The sequence below is a fragment of the Periplaneta americana genome, chromosome 5 (assembly GCF_040183065.1).
Source record: "Periplaneta americana isolate PAMFEO1 chromosome 5, P.americana_PAMFEO1_priV1, whole genome shotgun sequence".
Classification (NCBI taxonomy): Eukaryota; Metazoa; Arthropoda; class Insecta; order Blattodea; family Blattidae; genus Periplaneta; species Periplaneta americana.
This window is the reverse complement of record NC_091121.1, coordinates 33,094,215-33,119,351: the sequence shown is the minus strand read 5'-3', so window position 1 is coordinate 33,119,351 and position 25,137 is coordinate 33,094,215. Positions and strand designations below refer to the sequence as shown.

The window sequence follows — 25,137 nt, the reverse complement described above, 5'->3', positions numbered from 1 at the left end:
GCAGGCAGGCAGGCAGGCAGACAGACAGACAGACAGACAGACAGACAGACAGACAGACAGACAGACAGACAGACAGACAGACAGATAGATAGATAGATAGATAGATAGATAGATAGATAGATAGATAGATAGATAGATAGATAGATAGATAGATAGATAGATAGATAGATAGATAGATAGATAGATAGATAGAGAGTAAATAAATAAATAAGTAAATAAATAAATAATGTTATCAATAAGAAAGGTATGAGATATAATGGACAAGATTTTCGGAACTATGAAAATGTTATTGTAGAACATAAAAAAAGTTATACAATCAACATTTTCGGAAAGTAGAACATTTTTTTCTATTTAATGAGATTATAATTTTTTTTTTAATATACAGATAGTGTTTAATGGCTAATAGTGTTATATTTTATAATACTTGTTGGAATATCTAGTTTAATGGAAATATCAACAGAGAATTGAGGGACTTAGGGACTGTCCTTCTAGTACCGATTAGAATAACAGTAATGGAGATGATATTTTATTTGTAGTATTCAGTTGTTAGATAGCTTTTTCATTTGTCAGCTTTCATCGTTTGCTAAGTTCTGCTAATTGAAATGAAATAAATAATAATTGCAATTATCGAGGCCTTGATAGTGATTGTATTAATATTCACAAAAAAAAGTTAGAAGCGATCTTGTAGGAGCATAACATACATTACAATTCTTCCATGAGAAATGAGGAACTTCACAGAGAGGTACTCCAGAGAATAAACCAGCATATGAAATAAGTTCCATTTACAAACTGAAATTCACATGGGAAGAGACAACTCTGTTCCTGTGATACTAGGAAGGATGGTGAATTCTGTATAGACCGCGGCAAGGGAGTAGATAAAATATCAAAAGAACTGAATATTTATCATTTCCTGGAGAGCCTGCTTGCGTCAGAGGACTGATTAAATATTAATAAATTTCTTATTTCCGTGGGCGCATTTCAAAAGTGAAATGTGATTGAAGTTATTTAATAAACATGAGAATGGAATGCAATTATTTCTGTGTTACAGATTATACAAAATCGTGAATATTTTGTCTAAGAATATTTTTATATTATCGTATTTTGTCTCTACATTATCAATGTTGCTCAAAATTCGTATGAAATTAATGGTGTGAAGTTACCTAGAGTAGAATCATTTAAGGATTTGGGTATTTATTTTACACACAACTTATGTTTTAAAATGCACTTAAATCACGTGGTAATTGATGTATATACAAAATTAGGATTTATAATCAGAAATATAAAAGAATTAAAAATATAAATACTATTGATACTCTACATAAAACTCTAGTTAGAAGTAAGCTAGAGTATGCGTCTGTAATATGGTCACCTCAGTTCCAGTCCCATAAGATGCAAATAGAAAGGATACGGAAAAGATTTTTACGTTATTTATATTAAAAAAATAAAACATCACGTGTCGTCTTATGACAAGCAAATTTCATATAATCAGTTGCTTTTTGAATTCAATTATAAAACTTTAAAATCTCCACGATTAATAAATAGCCAAATTTTACTCTATAAGACTGTTAACGGTATATTCAATAACTGTGATTTTCTTAAATTCCTTCAGTTCAATGTAAAAAGAAGAGAATTATGTCATAGGCAACCTTTTATTATTCCTATACCTAGAACTGTTTTCTTCAACAACTCTCCATTGTTTGTTATGTGTAATACTTAAAACTCTATGTCTTTAAACTGTGATCCTCAATTGGATTTCAGTTTAACAATTGAAAAAATTTAATACAGTATTAAAAAGCATTGTATTTCCTTAGATATTTAAATTATGAAGAAGTGTATTATAACGTTTTTACTCTAGTTTTAAATAATTTTGCATCATTATATTGACATTTGGCACTATATTAACTGTAATATTATATTCTAGTATATATTACCGTTATGCATTTTCTTTCTTCCGTTTGTGTTGTTTGTTTTGTTGTTTTTTTCTCTTATTATGTATTTTGTGTATATATCTATGTAAGCTACCTGTAATTGGAAGCCTGCTTGTGTTGGTGGTGTCATACATCTAAGTAATTATGCGACATTCATACTTATATGGAAACATAAAAATAGCATTCGGCCTAGTGTTACTTTTACAAAAACATTACGACACTCCTTAAAACATTAATTTTTAAGATTGATTCTTAAAATTTATATTATGTATGGTGTAACACGATCATTAAAATATTAAATTACGGTTTATTTAACGACGCTCGCAACTGCAGAGGTTATATCAGCGTCATCGGTGTGCCGGAATTTTGTCCCTCAGGAGTTCTGTTAGATGCCAGTAAATCTACTGACATGAGCCTGTGCATTTAAGCACACTTAAATGCCATCGACCTGGATCGGGATCGAACCCGAAACCTCGAGCACAGGAGGGGAATGCTACGGAATGATAACGAAATGGAGAAATGGGGGCGGAATGATGTAAATGCCTAATTTGGGGGGAAAAACGGGAAAAACCCTAACAGTGACCTTGTTCGCCACAAGTGTCACTCTGGAAAAATCCCAGACCTGACCGGGAATCGAACCTGAGTCGCCTGCGTGACAGTCTGAAGGTCTGACCATTCAGTCTAGACTCACTTACTTACTTGCTTTTAAGGAAACTGGAGATTCATTGCCGCCCTCACATAAGCCCGCCACTGGTCCCTATCCTGAGCAAGATTAATCCATTCTCTATCAACATATCCCACCTTCCTCAAATTTATTTTTATATTATCTTCTCATCTACGTTTCGGCCTCCCTAAAGGTCTTTTTCCCTCCAGCCTCCCAACTAATACTCTATATGCATTTCTCGATTCGCCCATACGTGCTACATGCCCTGCTCATCTCAGACGTCTGGATTTAATGTTCCTAATTATGTCAGGTGAAGAATACAATGCGTGCAGTTCTGTGTTGTGTAACTTTCTCCATTCTCCTGTAACTTCAGCCTAGAACGAACTTAATTTATATAACAATTTTCATAGAAATCGGTTCAGCCTTTATCGCGTGAAAAGGTGGCAAATATCCAGACAAACAGACAGACATACAGACAGACAGACGGACAGACAAACAAAAATTAAAAAAAATGCGATTTTTTCTCATAATGGTTAATTATACATGTTAACACCAATTATTTTTGGAAAAGAGAAGATTACCAGAAAAATTTTGGTTACAGACTTATTATTATTAGTATAGATTTCACATACATGTTATGATTGCTATTTCGAAACAATTATGGTAGTCACGATAAAATTTCATCAATTTTATTCCAAAATTATATATTTACAAATTGTTAGCCTACTGGGCACAAGACGCAAAATCAGCAATTAATAATTATGATTTACAATTATTATGGAATAAATCAGATAAGAATAGTACATTATGCAACGAGCCTATAATGATAGTAATTAAGACGCAAGTATGTTTGTTTATGAAACGTCGCTTGCGCTCGTTTCATAATTTTCATACGAGCGTCTTAATTACCATTATAGGCAAGTTTCATACGACTTTCTATGCTCGACCATATTTCTAACTTGAAATTATTCAGAAGTATTATTTTATTTGTATCTGACTCATGACCGGAAGTGACCTTGTGCATAGCTCGTGTGAGATGTGCGCAGACGAGAAAGTATTGATTTTTTCCGAGAAACAATAATGTCAATGACCTTGATGTAGAGAATAACATGAACTAATTTTGGTATAACTTGGAAATTGATTTAGAATTGAAAAACGAGATGACAAATTGAATTTATTTGAATATTATTTACAATTAACGCTAATTATTATAGTAACAGAACATAACCTTGTGCGACAGTATTGGATTTCCAGCCTCCCTGACGTTTCCCTCGTTATCTTTCGATTGCATATCCGAGAATAATCGAAAAACTGAACTTTAATGAGTAGGTGTACTTTAATGACATGCATTAAAGTACTGCTACCAGGTGTATAATTACTACATTTCGGAATGGTCGAGCATAAATTTACATATTACACATTTCCTAAAGAATGGAATTAGTTTTCCTAAAAAAATCGAAGTGATCTCGGTTATTATTTAATGTGATTAGATACTACTAAGTTTTGAGCAACACGTAATTACTTTTTATTATATACTTCGTAATTTTTTATTACTTGCAAGGTATATTATCAAGATTAGAATTCAGAATTTATTTACAATTTTAATTCTGATATTGACATACTTATTTCACTGCGTTTACTTACAAGAAGTTTCTTACAATGTTTGAAGTTAGCTTTAAATTGTTTGTACACAGTAATTAAATTCCATTATAATAGAGACTCCTAAACTTGCATTAGGTCATGTTTAATATGAATTCTCATAAATATTAGTATTAATCAATTGCTATACAGAGCGTGACGAAAATTCTATTCCCAAACTGCTAGGGACAACAGGCGAGATCAATATAACCCCTTTTGTTAAACTACTCATTACACTAAAAGCCTATTCCAGCTTATCAGCAATTTGGTTTGAAGTACATCTAACATCACTCGCTCAGAGCTACACAGCAAGCAAACAGCACGTATCTCTATAACACTAATGTAGAATCAACATAGTGATCTACATGTCGAGAGAAGTTAAACACATACATCCTATTTACGGTGCTGCTCAAGGCAATGCCAAAAGAGCACAGGATGGACCATAAAGGTTTCTCTGAAAAAAAATCTCCCAATGTTCGTACGTTTGGTGCACCAGCTCACGTTTCCCGTCACCAGTTACTTTCTTGGTCAAGTTTGAGATTGCCTTAACACGATTTTTGACGATCGGTGGATCGGCTGGGGAGGGCATGTGAATTGGCCTGCAAGATCCCCGTACATCTCCATTACATTTTCCGTGGGGCTACATGAAACATGTAATTTTTTCTATGCCTGTTGACTCTTGAGATGCATCTCTACTCACACAGACTATCGTTGCAGCAACCTTGCAGGACACATCTCGTATTTTTCGGCGAACACGGTGGTCTTTACTGCATCACTTACGTAATTATAATGAGATTGACATCACTTTAAGGGAAGACATGGGTGAAATTTTTAACTTCTGTAGTTTTTGAGCTAGTTGGTTTATTTTTGGCACACACATTCCACATATGATGTGTACTATGTTTGTGTGTTCATATATATACATACATATACATGCTACAGTCCACACCTATGGTGTAACGGTTAGGGCGTCTGGCAGCGAAACCAGGTGACCCGGGTTCGATTCCCGGTCGGGGCAAGTTACCTGGTTGAGGTTTTTTCCGGAGTTTTCCCTCAACCCAATATGAGCAAATGCTGGGTAACTTTCGGTGTTGGACCCCGAACTCATTTCACTGGCATTATCACCTTCATCTCATTCAAACGCTAAATAACCTAAGCTGTTGATAAAGCGTCTTAAAATAACCTACTAAAATAAAAATACATGCTACAAATATCATTGCATGTCACCCAGATATTTTCTGAGTTATGTCCTTTTTGAAAAAAAAAATTGGGACATATTTTAAAAATCTTTCTCCTCGTACAATTTTTAAGTAAGATATGATCTAGAAAAAAATACAGTACATTTGATATACCTAGAAAAGCACTAACAAGTAAGTATGCATAGTTTAGAAATATATCCTTAGAATAGAAAAAAAATATATATATATTATTTTGTCGAAAGTTTTTTTTCTAGTAACTATTGTTACACAAATTATTTTTAATTTAAATAGTAATTAACATACTAAAAATCTGATATTCCAATTTGTTAAACAAACTTTATAGAACATCCAGTAAAAATGTCACGTTCCTAACATCAAAATTATAAGAGCCTTTACACTTTGAATCTAACGAAATGAGCTGAAGAAAAAAGTGTGAGAAAAAACTTTGTAAAATTGACCGGAATTGAAGTTCAAGGGTGCAGCCATTTATATATTTCTTAATTTTTATACTTTCGATCGCCTCAGAGCATTGACACTTGCTCAACATATAAATGGTAGATTGCGGATTCATTTATTACAAGAAAATGAAAATGCGATTTTTTACTGAAAATGATCAAAATTTTACGCATCGTTCCCCTTAAGCACTTACTGTAAAGTACATAACTTTGTGTTTTGATTACTTATTGCAAAAATAACAATGAACAACAATAATTTTGCTCCGACTTAAAACAATGTGTCCCTTATGGTTTGGTGTGTGCTGAATCCGAAAATGCATCTCTTTTCTTCATATCACGTAAGGGTTTAAAAAATTACTATGATTTCACTCTCCCAGGAAACATCTGGCGCGGTTTGGGGGTTGTAAACCAAAACGAAAGCTCATGCATTTTATGAGTTTATAACTTATTTCCGGTTTCTTATGGTTGTTGGCATATTCTTTTGTACTCCTAACAAATAAACAGGTATTGGTCCCTTCTATTCAGTAAATTTCAGAACAGTTCAAAATTGAAGTCTACGCAAAGAACAAACAAGGGTGTGGTTTTCAATATTTAAAAGAAACGTTTACCGTTTGAGTGAAGGCAAATTAAAAGAGGGCATTTTCATCGGTTCACAGTTCACAAAGTTATGGCTGAATCTTTGTTTGAGGAAAAACTTTCCATTACAGAAAGAATGGCATGGAGAGCATTCAAAGATATTTGCTCAAATTTCCTTGGAGATTCTAGGGTAGACAACTATATAGAATTTGTTGTGGAAACCATGTCAAGTGCATGTGAGAAAATGGGGTGCAATATGTTTCTCAAAATACACTTTTTACATTCTCATTTGGATTTCTTTCCTCCTAACTATGGAGTGGTAAGCATCCAGCATGGGGAAAGATTTCATCATGAAATATCTGAAATGGAAAGGCGATATAATGTAAGATCATCATCCAGCATGCTTGCATATTATTGTTGGTTCCTTGTAAAAGATAGTCCCGGGTCTAGTTATAAACAGAAGTCATCCAGAAAATTCTTTTAAATGTAAGTTCAAATTCCGAGAATTTTCTCATATGCATGAAATATTTTCATTGTTGTTGTGTTTTAAACTATGTAACATCATTTTTGTATCCAGTACACATTTTTCAAGTATTATGAAGCATTTTGGATCCCTAGTGTGTTGTAATTTTAACAGTAGCAGAGAAAAATTGAAAAAAAAAAGTAGTTTTTTTCATAAAAATTCCCCGGAATTGGTACATGACGAGGCAATTTGGAATTCAAATTCAGATTTAGGGCTCACATACAGTATTAGTAATATTCACCTATTTTTATTTCGGAGCAAGACAAAAAGTAAAATCTTGTTGTTCAGTGTAACGTAATAAAAATAGTAATAGAATTATATCCCCAAACAAGCCTAGCAACATTCAAGAATATTTTAGTAATTATGCAGGTTTACTTGTCTATCTATAGTAGTTTTAGGCCCATGAGTCTGTAAAAATGACTTTTTTTCGCTTTTTTCTATTATCCTTAAGACTTTATAGGCCTACATCGAATTTTTCGTCACTTCGTAGACTTATGTCAGATTTCTGTACTTAAACGCTGTATTTTCTCAATTTAATCGCAATAACATCTGTGTAAGTCAAATGGTAAGGATTTAATTTTCTTCAAAATGAAGTGAAGATAAGAAAATTATCTTCCAACACCTTTTAATAAAAATAATGCTTCTTCGGAACATTTTCAAGTTACATTGCACAAGGATTCAACAAGTAACAGTTTGTGTTATAGTCCTATTAGGAAAGAAACAAGTGTTGCCAACTTGCTTAAACGAGTGTGCTAGTTAGTCCACTAGAGCAGTTACCATAATCATAACAATAAAAACACTTCTCTGCTACTTACATTGTGGAACCAAGCTAATCTATAAGCCTTGGGATTGGCACGGATGTTGCACTCAAAGTAAACGTCGTCACCTTCTTTGATGTCGTCTGGGTTGAGACTAGAACCCATCTTAAGGGACACCACTGGGACATCTGGAAAACAGAAAAAGACTCGCGTGAACATAATGATTATCTTCAATTACGCTTTCTGTGTAACTGTTGACATCTATGCCCAGTCTTCGCTAAAAAAGAAAACTTTTCACTATAGCAACAGAAGTGTGATATAATTAAAAAGAACATTTGTGGGAGATAAACATGCCTTTGGCCAGACTTTACCAAACTACTTCAATCTGTACTACAAGTTTTATTATACGACTACTCTACAGAAATCGTATTATGAATTATAGTCCTGGAATTGTAATTATTATTCAAACATCTCTCATTTTTATATTATAATAATTATCGATGGTGTTAATAATAATAATAATAATAATAATAATAATAATAATAATAATAAATTTATTTAATCAGGCAGAGCTAAGGCCAGTAGGCCTTCTCTTCCGCCAAGCCAGACTCTAATTCTAATTGAATACAATTGCTTACATAGTTATTACATTAATATCTACAGGTAGACCATAAAACAACATGAAAGTAAATAATGACAGTTGGATAACTAATGTTAGTGTGACAATAATAAACATTGATAAGAAATAGTTATAATAATAATAATAATAATAATAATAATAATAATAATAATAATAATAATAATAATAATAATAATAATAAATTTATTTAATCAGGCAGAACTAAGGCCAGTAGGCCTTCCCTTCCGCCAAGCCAGACTCTAATTCTAATTGAATACAATTGCTTACATAATTATTGTATTAATATCTAGACCATAAAACAACATGAAAGTGAATAATGAAAGTTGGATAAGTAATGTTAGTGTGACAATAATAAACATTGGTAAGAAATAGTTATAATAATAATAATAATAATAATAATAATAATAATAATAATAATAATAATAATAATAGTAATAATAATAATCAATAATAATAATAATAATAATAATAATAATAATAATAATAATAATAAATTTATTTAATCACGCAGAGCTAAGGCCAGTAGGCCTTCTCTTCCGCCCAGCCCGACTCTAATTCTAATTGAATACAATTGCTTACATAGTTATTACATTAATATCTAGACCATAAAACAACATGAAAGTGAATAATGAAAGTTGGATAAGTAATGTTAGTGTGACAATAATAAACATTGGTAAGAAATAGTAATAATAATAATAATAATAATAATAATAATAATAATAATAATAATTTAGATATTTATCTGTGATATATATAACCATTAAACACAGAGAAACCTGAAACAGCAAGAATTGTTAGAAAAATGTTTCGTTAGCCTATTCTTAAATTGGTTTGATGTCTGACAGTCCCTGACATAATTCGGTAGGGAATTCCAAAGTCGAGGAACAGCCACAGTGAAAGAAGATGAATGTGAGGATGTTCGGTGGGAGGGAATGGATAATATTGAGGAGTGTTGTGATCGTGCGTCTAGGTTATGATGGGTGGATAAATTTTGAAAACGAGACGCAAGATAGACAGGAGTGGAGAAATGCAATATGTGAAAGGGAAGGGAAAGACAGTGGATTTTCCTACGATCTTCTAGACGGAGCCAGGACAACATTTCGAGGGATGGTGTTACGTGATCAGCCCGGCGAATATTGCAGACGAAACGGACGCACATATTATGAACACGTTGTAGTCTCTGCGCCGAAGTAACGCTTAGGTCAGTAAGCAGAATATCACAGTAATCGAAGTGGGGTATCACGAGTGTTTACACTAACATTTTTTTTTCGGTGCCGGTGTTCGGGTAAAGGGGGCGATAAGTAATTTTTGTACAAATGCAGTTTTGTCCTCCAGGAGAAAATAGAAGTTAAATTCTACAATAATAATAATAATAATAATAATAATAATAATAATAATAATAATAATAATAATAATAATAATAATAATAATAATAATAACAATTATTATTATTATTATTATTATTATTATTATTATTATTATTATTATTATTATTATTTATACTGGCAGAGTTAAGGGCATATGGCCTTCTCTTACACTCTACCAGGTCACAAAGTATACAAGCAGCTAAAATTTAACAAAAAGTTAAAGAACGGAATACTAACATATTACGAAAAAATAATAATAATAGCATAATAAAATCGACACTAAACAACATGAAAATAATACCATAATAGAAAAAAGAAAGTAAAATACATTGGAATATAGCAAAAGCAACTCATTTAATACAAATGGGTAATATGGAAAACGTAAGGAAGAATATAACAAAATAGAATGTAATAAAATAATAATAAAAAGGAAAAAGGAAATTGAATAAAATTAACAACAAAAAGGCTATGAAATAAATTCATCAGCTGATAAAGAGAGCAAAAAGGGGAAAGGAAGGAACTATCGCAGTGAAAAGGGCTTATAACTGAAAGGAATCTGAATTGAAAAAGTGCAATTTTAATTTATTTCTGAATCTAGACAATGTCCGACAGTCTCTGATATGTTGTGGTAGAGAGTTTCAGAGATGAGCTGCAAAGACGGTGAAAGATGAAGAGCAGAAGGATGTTCTGTGTTTAGGAATGGAGAGTGTGATATGGTGTTGTGAGCAAGTATTTATTTCGTGATATGAGGACAAATATTGAAAACCAGAAGCTAAGTACTATAGCTAGGGTTAGAGTTTTGAAGAATATTGAAGAGTAAAGTGAGAGAGTGAATAGTTCTTCGCTCTTTGAGAAGGACTCAGGACAGCATATTTAGTGAAGGTGTGATATGGTCAGATCTACAATTGGGTGTGCAAAAAACAAAAGAATACTCAGATGTTCAATTTTGATTTAACTCAAAACACATTTTTATGACATCCCCCTTTACCAAAACACCATCGATATACACATCTCAGACTGTACTAAGCTGTGCAACGACCGGTAACATACAAGCCCGCTCAACCTTGAAGCATAAAGGTACGGTCACACGTCGCTACTTATGCAGCGATGCAGTATAAAAAACTGCGCAACTCTCGTACTGCGACGTGTGAACAACGGTGCAACCCGAAAAGTAGCGGCTGCCGAACCTGCTGCTCGCTTATTTTTTCATGCTACGCGCAGCTTAGAAGCAGCGACGTGTGAACAGGGTTCTCAGGGTTGCAGCCGCAGCATTTTTGATATCGGTTTTGTTGAAACTTTTGCTGAGGTTGCGACCAGTGTTGCCACCCATATGTGCCAATGATACTTTTATTGTTTGGATGTATTTTAATGTTAGATGTGATGAAAATAAATTAATTGTAACAGTTATTAAATGCACAACGCAGTCTAGCATATTTGCTGACGATATAATTCACTTTTTAAATTTTCTGTAGCGTAGTTTCAAACAGGAGGGTTGCCAGCATTGATTACGTGAATATACTGTTCGTAATCATTTAAGTATATAGGCGTTTTTAAAAGCTTTATAGTAAAAATAACGCCAATTTCTGAATACTAGTTAGGAAAGAAAAGCAAATAATAGATAAGTAAGCTTTCACATGAGTTTATTAATAATGCGAACATAACCAAAAAATGTATATTGAGAAGTCAACATGGAGACGGAAACCTGCAGCATGACTGCGGCTGCAAAAGTAGCGCCTTGTGTGTGAACAGACTCGCAACCTCCAGTTGCAACTTTTGCTGCACTCGGGTTGCGCAGCACGAAAAGTAGCGTGCAGCGCGCTACTTTTGGCTTACGTGTGAACACGACATGCAACTTTTGCAGCTGCAGTACAAAAGTTGCGCAGCAAAAGTAGCGACGTGTGACCGTACCTTAAAGCAATCAGCGGTTGGAATTTTTCCGTGTTCTTCGGATTAAACGTGATATGAACGCACTATACTTGCCGATATATCCCTGATAGGCCTATATCGTAGAATTTCTTCAGATATCTTTCTAGTTTAATTTGAAAACTGTAAGTTATATTTCTTGTAAGTTACAGGGTTTTCTCACCTTCATTATACGAAATAGTAATATGCGTTAGTAGAGCGGTATGTTGAAGTTTTCATGTTCGAGGAAAAGTTTGAAAAAGCGAAACGTAGTTGAGCTTTTTTAATTTCCGAGAATTGAAAGAAAACATACCGCTCGTGTATCGTACATTATTTTGTGCGAAGATCGTTTATTACATACCTGAAAGAGGAATTTCTAATTAGTTGCAATGAAATCTCCATCTTGGTTTCTGTGCCATAACGGGAAATTTGCAAAACAAAAATATCTATCTTCAACATTGTTGCTTTAAAATGTTTTCTGTGTTTACTATACTCCAGCAGGCCGTGATATACGTCTGTCTTTTTTCCCCCCCAGTCTATAAATGCGAACTTAAAACAAACGGTAAGGTTATGTAATGATTTATTTTTCATTTTAATATTTTAACAATATTATTTATATAACATATTGCAGTAATAACATCGGCATCTTGAATCTTGTTGATTTTTTCACGGCTTCCTTAATGTTACTTGCAACACGAATGCAGTAACTTTAGTGGAGTTGTAGAGTTTACTTAATTTTTGCAATTATTTAAAAACAATAATTAACAGTGCAATTTAGGTGAAATTGCAGTGGTAAGTTTCCAATTTATTTATTGTTACTATATTGAACGTCTCTAAAAATAATATGTTAAAAGCCTAAAGCAGTAAAATCAATATGCCACTTAAGCGGTAAGAAGAGGGAAATTGTTATGTGTGTTCGGTTGGGAATACTGAATGTGGAATTTTAGACTTACCGCGGATGGTTTTGTGCGGAAACCAAGCAAATACGCACGATCTCGCACAAAATCATTTTCTCTCTCTCATTACAAATTTTCCAGGCAGAATCACTTTTCAGTGTGGGATATTCATTGTAGTGACAGTGTCCGTTTGTGCGACTGACACAAATACTAAAATGTTTAAATATTTATCAGTCATCCTGTACTCCGTACGTCACACTTCGATCCCTTCCCGTTGTCAGACAGATTATTAACTATTTACACCTCTGCAAGGCCAAGCAAGGCCTCTGTTCTGTGACCCCGGCAGCGTTGTAAACCTGACTTGAATTCAGAGAGAGAGAGAGAGAAGGGAGGGTATCATCACCTTTACGTCAGCAGTGTCCACCCTAATAACGGATTCGTAGCAACAACCGTCCGGAATGGAAATCTGTTTACTACTAACTGAATGACATTAATGCTGGATTACTTGTGTAATCATTTGCACTGACGCGTTGCTGACTTTTAACTGTGCTCCATTTCCTACTGTAGTTTGTTTGTTTAGTGATGCTGAGAAAATATCTGGGACTAAGAGTGATAAAGTTACAGGAGAATGGAGAAAGTTACACAATGCAGAACTGGATGCATTGTATTCTTTACCCGACATAATTGGGAAGATTAAATCCAGAAGTATGAGATGGAAGGGCATGTAGCACGTATGGGCGAATTCAGAAATGGATTTTTAATTATTTATTTATTTTGCTAATAATTCTAACATAAAATCTATATAAGGTGTTTCAAAAATACGGCGCATAATTTCAGTTATGTATTTCCCACATGTAGACAATCAAAATAGTTCATTACAACATGTGTCCGGAAATGCTTCATTTCCGAGTTATGGCCTTCACAACATTGATATTCACCGGAACGTTTTTCTTTCCGCAGGTCGTTGTCATTACAGAAGATGTTCAAAATGTCCACCTCCTGCTTGAATACAGACCTCACATCGATGTCTCATTGACCTGCGAACACGATCCCAAACTCCAGGAGTACTGCGTATGTCCTCAGAACATGCCACAATTCGATTCCGAAGGGATTCCAAATCAGGCACCGGAGACGAATAAACCAATTATTTTAAATGGCCCCACAAGTAGAAATCGAGAGCGTTCAGATCAGGTGAGCGTGGAGGCCAAGCAATTGGGCCACCTCTACCTATCCATCGATCAGGAAACCTTGGATCCAAGTACCGGCGAGCCGTACTACTGAAGTGTGCAGGAGCGCCATCATGCAAGAAGTGAACGTGTTGACGATTGATCAGTGGAGTGTCTTCTAAAACATGAGGTATGGTGTTTTCCAGGAAGTTTGTGTATGCCTGCCCCGTAAGTCTGTTTACAAGTACATGGGGTCCAACTAATCGATCACCAATGATACCGGCCCACATCTTGAGGGAGAACCGCACCTGGTGATGAGATGGAACAGTTGCACGTGGGTTTTCATACGCCCATACATGCTGATTGTGGAAATTTGTTATGCCATCTCGCTCGTGTGAACTGTGCTTCATCTGTAAATAATACTAATGCAGGAAAGTTCGGATTTACACCACACTGCTGCAAGAACCAGTGACAGAACCTAACTCGTGCAGGGTAATCTGCTGGTGACAGGGCCTGTACACGTTGCAAATGATAAGGATACAATTGATACTCTTTCAACAGTCTCCAAACAGTCGTATGAGGAACATTGACTTGCAACGCTACCCTTCGTGTGCTGATAGAAGGAGTCATGTTCACAGCCTCCAGAATCTCCTCCTGTACTTCTGGAGTTGTAGATCTTGGTCGTCCCCTTCCCAAACCAGGAGAGTTAAATTTTCCATACTCGCACAGACGGTAATGGAGACGTACAAATGTCTTCCGATCTGGACATTGTCGCTGTGGGTACCTCTCCTGGTACAAACGACGAGCCAGCGCAGCATTGCCGTCCGCCTTACCGTAAATGAAGTGTATCTCTGCCAGCTCTTGATTTGAATACATGTCGCACAGTCTAACGCCTACACAACACTGAATGTAACCTTCGCCTCGGAATGAACTGTCAGAGTGCCCTCTTAATGTCTCCTTTGACGGCAACGACCTGCGGAAAGAAAAACATTCCGGTAAATTTCAATGTTGTGAAGGCCATAACTCGGAAATAAAGCATTTCCGGACACATGTTGTAATGAACTATTTTGATTGTCTACATGTGGGAAATACATATCTGAAATTATGCCCCGTATTTTTAAACACCCTGCATATATATACATAATTTGAACTGGTAATGGAAATTACGGGAAAACGGCTGAACGGATTTTAATAAATGACCCGTCAATTTAAAGCTTGGCATCCAAGGATTTTCAGAAAAATAGTAATTTTCAGAGAAGCGCTAGTTTTCCTACATAGTTTTCCTATTTTCCAAAATCCATCTTTAGTCAGTTTTGAGAACTAATTGCATTTCAGAATAAAACAAAACAGACACTGCAATAAACAATAGGCTATTACACGAAGGCCGTGACCTGCAAGATTGCTGACATATTTAGAGTTCAGATGACTCAGACTGGCATCATAATGCCAATATGTCGATCTTCATTTGTGTAATCTCTTTTTGATAACTGTATACTATATTGGATATTATGAACTACAAAACATAGGCTACTTCCTATTTTAGCTACGTCTTTAAACTAGGCTACATTAAGATTCATTTCGTATTTCTTTTTTTTTCAATCGATTGGATTTGTGATCACTGCCAAGCATATTTTGTGGTTGGGAAAATAGCAGGCCATATCACTTCTTGCTACCGTGATGAGTAAGTTTACTTCCCGCAACCAGCAACGAATGAAACACTGAAATTGCTAACGATTTACGAAGGACAATTTTATTTAGGGCGCGTATAAGATTCTACAACTCTGACATATCATTCGCCTCATTTTCCGCATCTCAGCAATAGATTCCTCACAACAGCCTATACTACTGAAAATATACGGGATAATACATTATTGATAAAATAAGAGGTCTATAAGATTTTTTAGTCTCTTGATCACCTCAGCAAGATCTCTTAGTGGGAGAAAGTGATTCTGTCCTCTACATTTCAGGGTAGTTCACAAAACATGCAGCCTGACATTTTCTTAGCTCTCACGTACAATCAATCCGCAATGACCTGAAATAGCTACTATGTTACTCCCATATGAAAAACGCGCTGATTGTCCTGACATTGTTACTTGCGTTTTCACATTGAGAGTCAAGAACTGAAGATGGATAGGTTCAAGGAAAAGTATTTGGCATAAAAAACCATTCAGAGGGAATATGTTTCACTATTATGGAAGCAAATAACTTTCAAAATGTCTAGTATTCTTCATTGAAAACAAATCTGAACAATTATTATTTTAACTTCTTATAACTTAGTTTGCAGCATTTGCTGCACAAGCCACTAGTATAATATAAACAGATAGAACTTTAGCTCACCCCTGAAAGAGTAGAACTCGTGCTCTGGAGCGGATTCTTGAATTTAAATTAAGAATTTAAATTTTGAATTCATTTTTGTATTTGTTCCAATAAGTCCTATAATGATAATACAAACATGTAAAGTTTTGAGATTTCAGTCTTTGACTTATCTATCTATACTAATAATAAATCTGTAGCCGAAATTTTTCTGGTAATTTTCGATTTTCCAAAAATAATTGGTCCTAACATATATAATTAACCACCCTGAAACCGAAAATCGCTTTTTTGAATTTTTGTTTGTATGTCTGTCTGTATGTTTGTAACCTTTTCACGCGATAATGGCTGAACGGATTTCGATCAAAATTGGAATATAAATTAAGTTCGTTGTAACTTAGATTTTAGGCTATATGGCATTCAAAATACATTATTTAAAAGGGGGGTTATAAAGGGGCCTGAATTAAATAAATAGAAATATCTCGCTTATTATTGATTTTTGTGAAAAATATTACATAACAAACGTTTCTTGAATAATAATTTGCGATAAGTTTTATTCCTTGAAAAATTTTGATAGGACTGATATTTAATGAGATAAATGAGTTTTAAAATTAAAATAGCTGCCATCTAAGGCCGTGTAATGAATTAAAAAACAAATGACTTCGCCTATAAGAGGCCTTGGACAGCAACAATCGAAAGCTATGAAAGATAGCCTACAGAGAATGTTTCTGTGTTTGTATGAAGTAATATCGGAAGCTAAATTAACCGATTTGTATAATTAATTATTATTTCACCATTGAACCTGAAGGTCGTTTTTTAATTTTTTTTAACAAAAACATTCTACATAGTGTGCATAACTACGTATCCATCGAAAGTACTTTTACCGTTACATAGAAGCTGCCAATCTTAATTCCAATCCCAATCGAGTATTAATTTATAGTTTTCTCTTCAAGGGCAAGTCGTGCACTGTGAACCCAGCATTCTCCAACCTTTTCTATTTTCCGCTTTCCTTTTAATTTCCGCATACGAGCCATATCTTAACGCTATCTATCATCTGATATCTCCTCCTGCCCCCAACCTCTTTCTCGTTCATCATTCCTTCCAGTACACCGTTCAGAGACGAGGATGATATATCTGAAATTTTGTCTCTAATTTATACAATTTTAAAATTTAATATGAAAATATTACTCCTACAATTATTTAAATTAAAAAACAGGCCACACATTTAAAAAAAGTACTAGAATAAAGTAATTCTCTAAACTCGGAAACATCTAAAACATTTTTTAAAGAAACATTCGAAATATTTTCACAATTTACTATTAAAGAACAATCTTTAAAAATGTCTAGAGCATAATTATGGTAATGACGAATGCATGTTAAGAATGAATTTTAAATGTGTATTTTTAGAAACATGGAGGCATATTTTTCAAATGCAAGAAAATAACAAATTTATATCACAGAGAAAAGTTTTCTAAGAACCTATTTTTTTTTTTCAAATATCATGCAAGTAGCATTAATAGTTACTTGCTGTATTACTTTTAACTGAGTTACACTCTCAATGGTTACATTGTATGAATTACTCGTAATTCCGAAGAAAAATTTAAAATTACACGACATTGCAATTATAACTTTAATGTTATTAAAAAAACCATGTGCATCAGAATTTTCAAATTGGCTACATAGTATCTGAGTAGGACATAAATACCCATTAAACTATTTGCAATATATTTTTCATACATCAAGTTGCATTTTAAAGCAAATAATTTGATTAAACTTCCTTGATATCTACCATATTAAAACCATCGTCTGTCTTTCAGTAGGTAGTTTCTTCTTGGTCCAGCCATTTTTTTTTCTTTATAGAAGTTTAGCCATTTTTCTTTCATCACCCACTCTTCCTAGCGCAGATTTATTTCTTATTTTGTCTGGCCATTTCACAGACTTCATTCTTCTCCATATCCATATTTCAAATGCTTCCAGTCGCTTCTATTCACTTCTTCGTAATGTTCGTGTTTGAGCTTCATATAATACCACACAACATACAAACCACTTCCCTCGTCTCTTTCTCATTTATTATTCCAATGATCCGCGAGATTTCCTGTTTTTCTATTGAAAGCTTCCTTTGACATCGCTGTCCTCCTTTTCACTTCTTGGCAGCAGCTCACGTTAATACTAGACATGTAAGCATGTCGCTATCTCATTACTGTAGATTCAAGCCTCTATTCAATATTTGGAAATATACAGGGTGTCCAGAACAAAAACTACCAATAAGAAAGTTTAATAACTCACTGAATAATACAAGTATGATACGACATTTACAACAAATGAAAGACGAACTTTATAAAGTTTTAATTTAGCACTAGCCGTAACCGTGCGCTCCGTACCCGTGCGCTCCGCTGCACCCGTTAGAAATAAATATAAAGTAATTACGTAATTAAAATAGGACATTTAATCCAGGGAACATTCGTGTTTGATAGAACGATAAATCGTTTATTATATTACTTAATTTAAGTTGTATTAAAAAAATTTAAAATGCGATCATTTTGATCCAGAGACCATTCATTTGGTCATAAAAATTATTTTAGGAAATACAGGAAACGAATGTACAGAGTAGCCTATCAAGTTTTATATGCATAAGAAGCTATTTTAATCTTACCTGTCCTCAATTCACTCAGAAGTTACTGTAATAACATTATAGCATTATGTCCATCTAGAGAAACTACACTTTCAAATGGTGAAATAATAATTCATTATATAAATCGGTTAATTTAGCTTCCGATATTACTTCATACAAACAAAGAAACGTTCTCTGTATGTTTCATAGCTTTCGATTGTTGTTGTCCAAGGCCCCTTATAGGCGAAGTAATTTTTTATTTCATTACAACGACTTATCTTAATTTTAAAACTCATTTATCTCATTAAATATCAGTCCTATCAAAATTTTTCAAAGAATAACACTTATCGAAAATTACGTTTAAAGAAACTTTTGATATGCAATATTTTTCACAAAAATCAATAATAAGCGAGATATTTCGATTTATTTAGTTCAGGCCACCTTATAACACCCTTTTTAAATAACGTATCTTGAATGCCATATAGCCTAAAATCTAAGTTACAACGAACGTAATTTATATTCTAATTTTCATCGAAATCCGTTCAGAAATTATCGCATGAAAAGGTAACAAACATCCAGACAGACAGACAGACATACAAACAAAAATGTCAAAAAAGCGATTTTCGGTTTCTGGGTGGTTAATTATATATGTTAGGACCAATTATTTTTGGAAAATCGAAAATTACCAGAAAAATTTCGGCTACAGATTTATTATTAGTATAGATAACTGGAGACTTCTTATTGCTTGTGTATACAGCTGATAGAAGCAACAGACAGATGCTGAAATAAATGGCCGAATATTGGAGTGAAGAATTTTTTCAACATCTATAATGCACTAGTTGAAACAATAATATTGTATAATATAGAGATCTGGGGTAGTAGGTTATCCAGCAGAAACATCGATAAAGTGAGAGCCAAAATGTGTAAAAAAATTTCTAGGAATACCGGAGAATGCTTATAACCTGGCAGCGTTACTAGAGATGGGAACCGATTAGAGTCTGGGAATTATTCTAGAAACAAAAATCAAATATTTAGGTGATATTCTCTTTAGGAATGATTCAGCATTTATGAAAACATGTATCTTTTGTATGAAAGCCGTTAATTGGAAATGGAATTGGCTGAAAGAGCTGGAACGAGAAATAAACAGATTAGGTCTAAATTGGCTATGGAGAGAACTAGGATCTATAAACACGAAAACTATTGGAAGAATAGTAAAATGAAATTTCGAGACAAGATATTTTTAATAATATTAAAGACATAGGATCACTAAAATACTATAGGGAGGTTAAACAGTTTTGGGAACAGGAAGAATATATTACACTAAATTCAAGGGAAGAGAGAATAGGAATGGCATGGTGGAGATTAGGTATCTGGAGACTCAAGAATAAGAGAGGGAACGTAGAGAAGGATAAATGCCCTTAGTGTGGACTGCGGAAGACGCACTGCATATTGCGTTAAAGTGCCAGGCAACGAATGATTTGAGAAACGGTTGGGTGGATAAAAAATTTCTACAAATAAACGCTATAGTAGCTTATACTAAAATGAATGGACCCCTAAACGCCAGCAGTCTGCATAAATTATTAAAATTTCTTTTTAGAGTTAAAATTAGATGGGAAAAGAAAGTCAAAGCTCTAACGGATATGAAATTATAAATGTTGAGTAGTCGGACACGACAGGAAACTACGAAAAGTAGTCAATGAAGTTAACAGAATAATTTGTAAGAGATTGAGTATAGAAGAGAAAAAGCTAAAGTAAGAGTTTAAAATACAAGACCTATAATAATAATTATTATTATTATTATTATTATTATTATTAATATTATTATTAATATTATTAATATTATTATTATTATTAATATTATTAATATTATTATTATTAATATTATTAATATTATTATTATTATTAATATTATTATTATTATTATTAATATTAATATTATTATTATTAATATTATTATTAATATAATTAATATTATTATTATTAATATAATTAATATTATTATTATTAATATTATTAATATTCTTATTATTCTTATTATTCTTATTATTATTAATATTATTAATATTATTATTATTAATATTATTAATATTATTATTATTCTTATTATTATTCTTATTATTATTAATATTATTATTATTATTAATATTATTATTATTATTATTATTAATATTATTAATATTATTAATATTATTATTATTATTATTAATATTATTATTAATATTATTATTATTCTTATTATTAATATTATTCTTATTATTATTATTATTATTATTATTATTATTATTATTATTAGGGTGTACAGAGGATACTTATAGGTTCAATATGTAGTAGTTATTGTAATGTTTGTACTGAGAGTGATGGCGGATTAAGAACTGGAACACATCTAATCCGCCATGACGTGAACGAAGATTGATGAAATAAATAAATAAACAAATAAATAAGTAAATAAATAAATAAATAACTAAGAAAATAAATAATTAAGTAAGTAAATAAAAAAATAAAAAAATAAATATTTATAAACTTGTACTTGCTATTTGGGAAAAGGAAATTGTACCAGAAAAATGGAAGGAGTCCATAATTGTACCTATTTTTAAGAAGGGGGACAAAACCAACTGTGGTAACTTTCGAGGAATATCACTTTTGTTGACGTCGTACAAAATTTTGTCCAATATTCTTTTGAGAAGATGAACTCCGTACGCAGATGAAATTATTGGGGGTCATCAGTGTGGTTTTAGGCGTAATACATCGACTATTGATCAGATTTTTTGTATTCGACAGATAAGGGAGAAAAATTGGGAGTATAAGGGTATAGTACTTCAGTTAATCATAGATTTCAAAAAGGCATATGACTCGGTTAAGAGGGAAGTATTATATGATATTCTTATTGAATTTGGTATTCCCAAGAAACTAGTTCCATTAATTAAAATGTGTCTCAGTGAAACATACACCAGAGTCCTTATAGGTCAGTTTCTATCTGATGCTTTTCCAATTCACTGCGGGCTAAGGCAGGGAGATGCACTATCACCTTTACTTTTTAACTTTGCTTTAGAATATGCCATTAGGAAAGTTCAGGATAGCAGGCAGGGTTTGGAATTGAACGGGTTATATTAGCTTCTTGTCTATGCGGATGACGTGAATATGTTAGGAGAAAATCCACAAACGATTAGGGAAAACACGGAAATTTTACTTGAAGCAAGTAAAGCGATCGGTTTGGAAGTAAATCCCGAAAAGACAAAGTATATGATTAGGTCTCGTGACCAGAATATTGTACGAAATGGAAATATAAAAATTGGAGATTTATCCTTCGAAGGGGTGGAAAAATTCAAATATCTTGGAGCAACAGTAACAAATATAAATGACACTCGGGAGGAAATTAAACGCAGAATAAATATGGGAAATGAGTGTTATTATTCGGTTGAGAAGCTTTTATCATCTAGTCTGCTGTCAAAAAATCTGAAAGTTAGAATTTATAAAACAGTTATATTATAGGTTGTTCTGTATGGCTGTGAAACTTGGACTCTCACTCTGAGAGAGGATCATAGGTTAAGGGTGTTTGAGAATAAGGTGCTTAGGAAAATATTTGGGGCTAAGAGGGATGAAGTTACAGGAGAATGAGAAAGTTACACAACGCAGAACTGCACGCATTGTATTCTTCACCTGAACTAATTAGGAACATTGAATCCAGACGTTTGCGATGGGCAGGGCATATAGCACATATTGGCGAATACAGAAATGCATATAGAGTGGTTGTTGGGAGACCGGAGGGAAAAAAACCTTTGGGGAGGCCGAGACGTAGATGGGAGGATAATATTAAAATGGATTTGAGGGAGGTGGGATATGATGATAGGGACTGGAATAATCTTGCACAGGATAGGGACCGATGGCGGGCTTATGTGAGGGCGACAATGAACTTTCGGGTTCCTTAAAAGCCATTTGTAAGTAAGTAAATAAATAAATAAATAAATAAGTAAATGAATAAATAAATAAATAAATAAATAAATAAATAAATAAATAAATAAATAAATAAATAAATAAATAAATATAGCTGGTAGCCAAAATGCCGTTCACAACACAACAAGAAGTTCCTTTCTGTTCTTTGCTTGCTAGTGACAGTGCAAAGGAAATTTAGACAAAAGTTGCCTCAGCAGCAACCGCCAGAGACACACATTACACACAATAACTGCTTCGCATAAAAACCTTCTTGAAACCGGCTCTCTTGTAGAAAAACGACCGTGTGGGAAGAAAGTGTCAGAGTAGCAAATTCAGGAGGCTTTCCAACGCGGCCCAACTAAGTCCGTTCCTCGTGCCAGCAGGGAATTGGGGGTTCCAAACTCAACTGTCCACATGTAGAAGTTACGTCATCACGCATACAAGATTCAGTGGGTTCAAAAATTGAAACGAAACGACATGCCTTCACGACATCAGTTCGCTATTGACATGGGCTATGAGTGAGCAACTAGTGCTCTCAAAGTGTCAACACAACCTCAGTGCAGATAGAACGGACTCTGTATTAGTTGTAGTGTCTGTATGCGGTTCTTGCAAGATGCAAGTTCGCTCGCGTCTGCAGTAAGTGGCGGCTCGTTTTATAACAATACTAGTGGCTTGTGCAGCAAATGCTGCAAACTAAGTTCATTAGACGTTCAAATAATTTTTTTTTTCAGATTTATTTTGAATTAAGAATAGGCTACCAGACATTCTGAAAGTTATTTGCTTCCATAATAATGAAAGATACTCTCTCTCTCTCTCTCTCTCTCTCTCTCTCTCTCTCTCGAGCCAATATTGAAGAGAACAACGCATATAAATATCTACACCACACCGCCATTAAATATATGAAAAAGACCCTAACCCACTTGATTAATAACTATAAAAATATTTGATTTTTAATAATATTATCTTACGTAAGTTTTACAGCTTCCAGTAACATGTACTATATATACTATATATCCGCCATTCAGTAAAATATAGAAACCAAAATCTAATTTAAGTTATTCTCTAATTATATAACCCCAAAACGTTTCACTTTCATATCATCAATATAGCATTAATATTTTTATTTTATTGCGTTATTTTACGACGCTGTATCAACATCTAGGTTATGTAGCGTCTGAATGATATGAAGGTGATAATGCCGGTGAAATGAGTCCTGGGTCCAACACCGAAAGTTACCCAGCATTTGGTCGTATTGGGTTGAGGGAAAACCCCGGAAAAACCTCAACCAGGTAAATTTCCCCGACCGGGATTCGAACCCGGGGCACCTGGTTTCGCGGCCAGACGCTCTGACCGTTACTCCACAGGTGTGGACAGCATTAATATGTATAATTAATGAAAAATAGTCACATCACGGCATTAACTACAATAATATTCCATTTCTTATAGTAATAATGTTATTAAACCACCTCAAGTTTTGTAGTTTTTAATATCCAATACACAGCTGTACCCAGAAAATTACACACCACAGAATCGAACCTGTAAATTATTTTTAGTATGTTAAATTTTTAATAACCAATTTAATTTGAGCTCTAAATATGTCAGCATTCTTGCAGATCATGGCCTTCTTGTAATATTGTTTACTGTAGTGTGTGTTTTGTTTTATTCTGAATTGAAACACGGTCGACTTGATGCTCGCTTCGCTTCTCCCGAATGCAATTAGCTAGTTCTCAAAACTGACGACAGATGGATTTTTGAAAATAGGAAAATTATGTAGGAAAATTGACATTTCACTGAAAACTACTATTTTTCCGAAAAACTTTGGGTTCCAAGCTTCAAAATGAGGGGCCATTTATTAAAATCTGTTCAGCCGTTTTCTCGTAATTTCCATTACCAGTTCAAATTATATATATATATATATATATATATATATATATATATATATATAGATAATCCTCAGATCATTTCTCTTTATTCATGAGTCGAAAGAGAAAGTTTTTCTTTTATTAAGAAGGGAGGTAAAGCTTGTATTATATTCTATTACACTTTCTTACGCATGACATTTTATGTTACAAATAAACACAGTGAAGTTTTCAGTAAAGAAATACTGTCTAGAACAGCTAAAGGTAAAAATGGGATATCAACAAGGGGAGACTGATATCAAATATCGTTAGCACGTTGGGAGTGCGTGTTACAGCATTTATGGATACATTTTAAATGCTGCAGTATCATGTAGAACATAGACAACTTCATTTTCTTTGACTATAAACTATCTTGAAGAGTGATAAGAAAATCTTCTTATCAAAATATATAAGACCCTACTTCAAGACATACAGCAGAATTCACTGGTAAGTTTGGAGAAACAGTGACAATTGACAAGGAATCGAGAATTTTTTTAATCCGTTTGGCTTACAGCCAATAGAAGATCCTGAAAGTTTATAGCCTGAACTGATAAATCTACAGAACAGCACGCCACTCAGATTCCAGCGAAATCAGGAATCGAACTCTTCGTAATGTTGCCTAAGTCAGAATTTCCAATTATACTCTTTGCTTCCATATACTGTATACTGCACGTGC

The 25,137-nt window shown here is 33.5% G+C and overlaps 1 protein-coding gene across 1 annotated transcript in view; it reads right to left on the bottom strand.

The window, feature by feature from the left end:
* The window catches only part of side-IV (sidestep IV), a 620,396-nt gene that overhangs the window by 246,101 nt on the left and 349,158 nt on the right, over positions 1-25,137 (bottom strand). Inside the window, exon 8 of the mRNA XM_069827023.1 lies at positions 7,799-7,929. Coding sequence (XP_069683124.1) covers positions 7,799-7,929 — 131 coding nt within the window. The remainder of the gene's footprint in view (positions 1-7,798; positions 7,930-25,137) is intronic.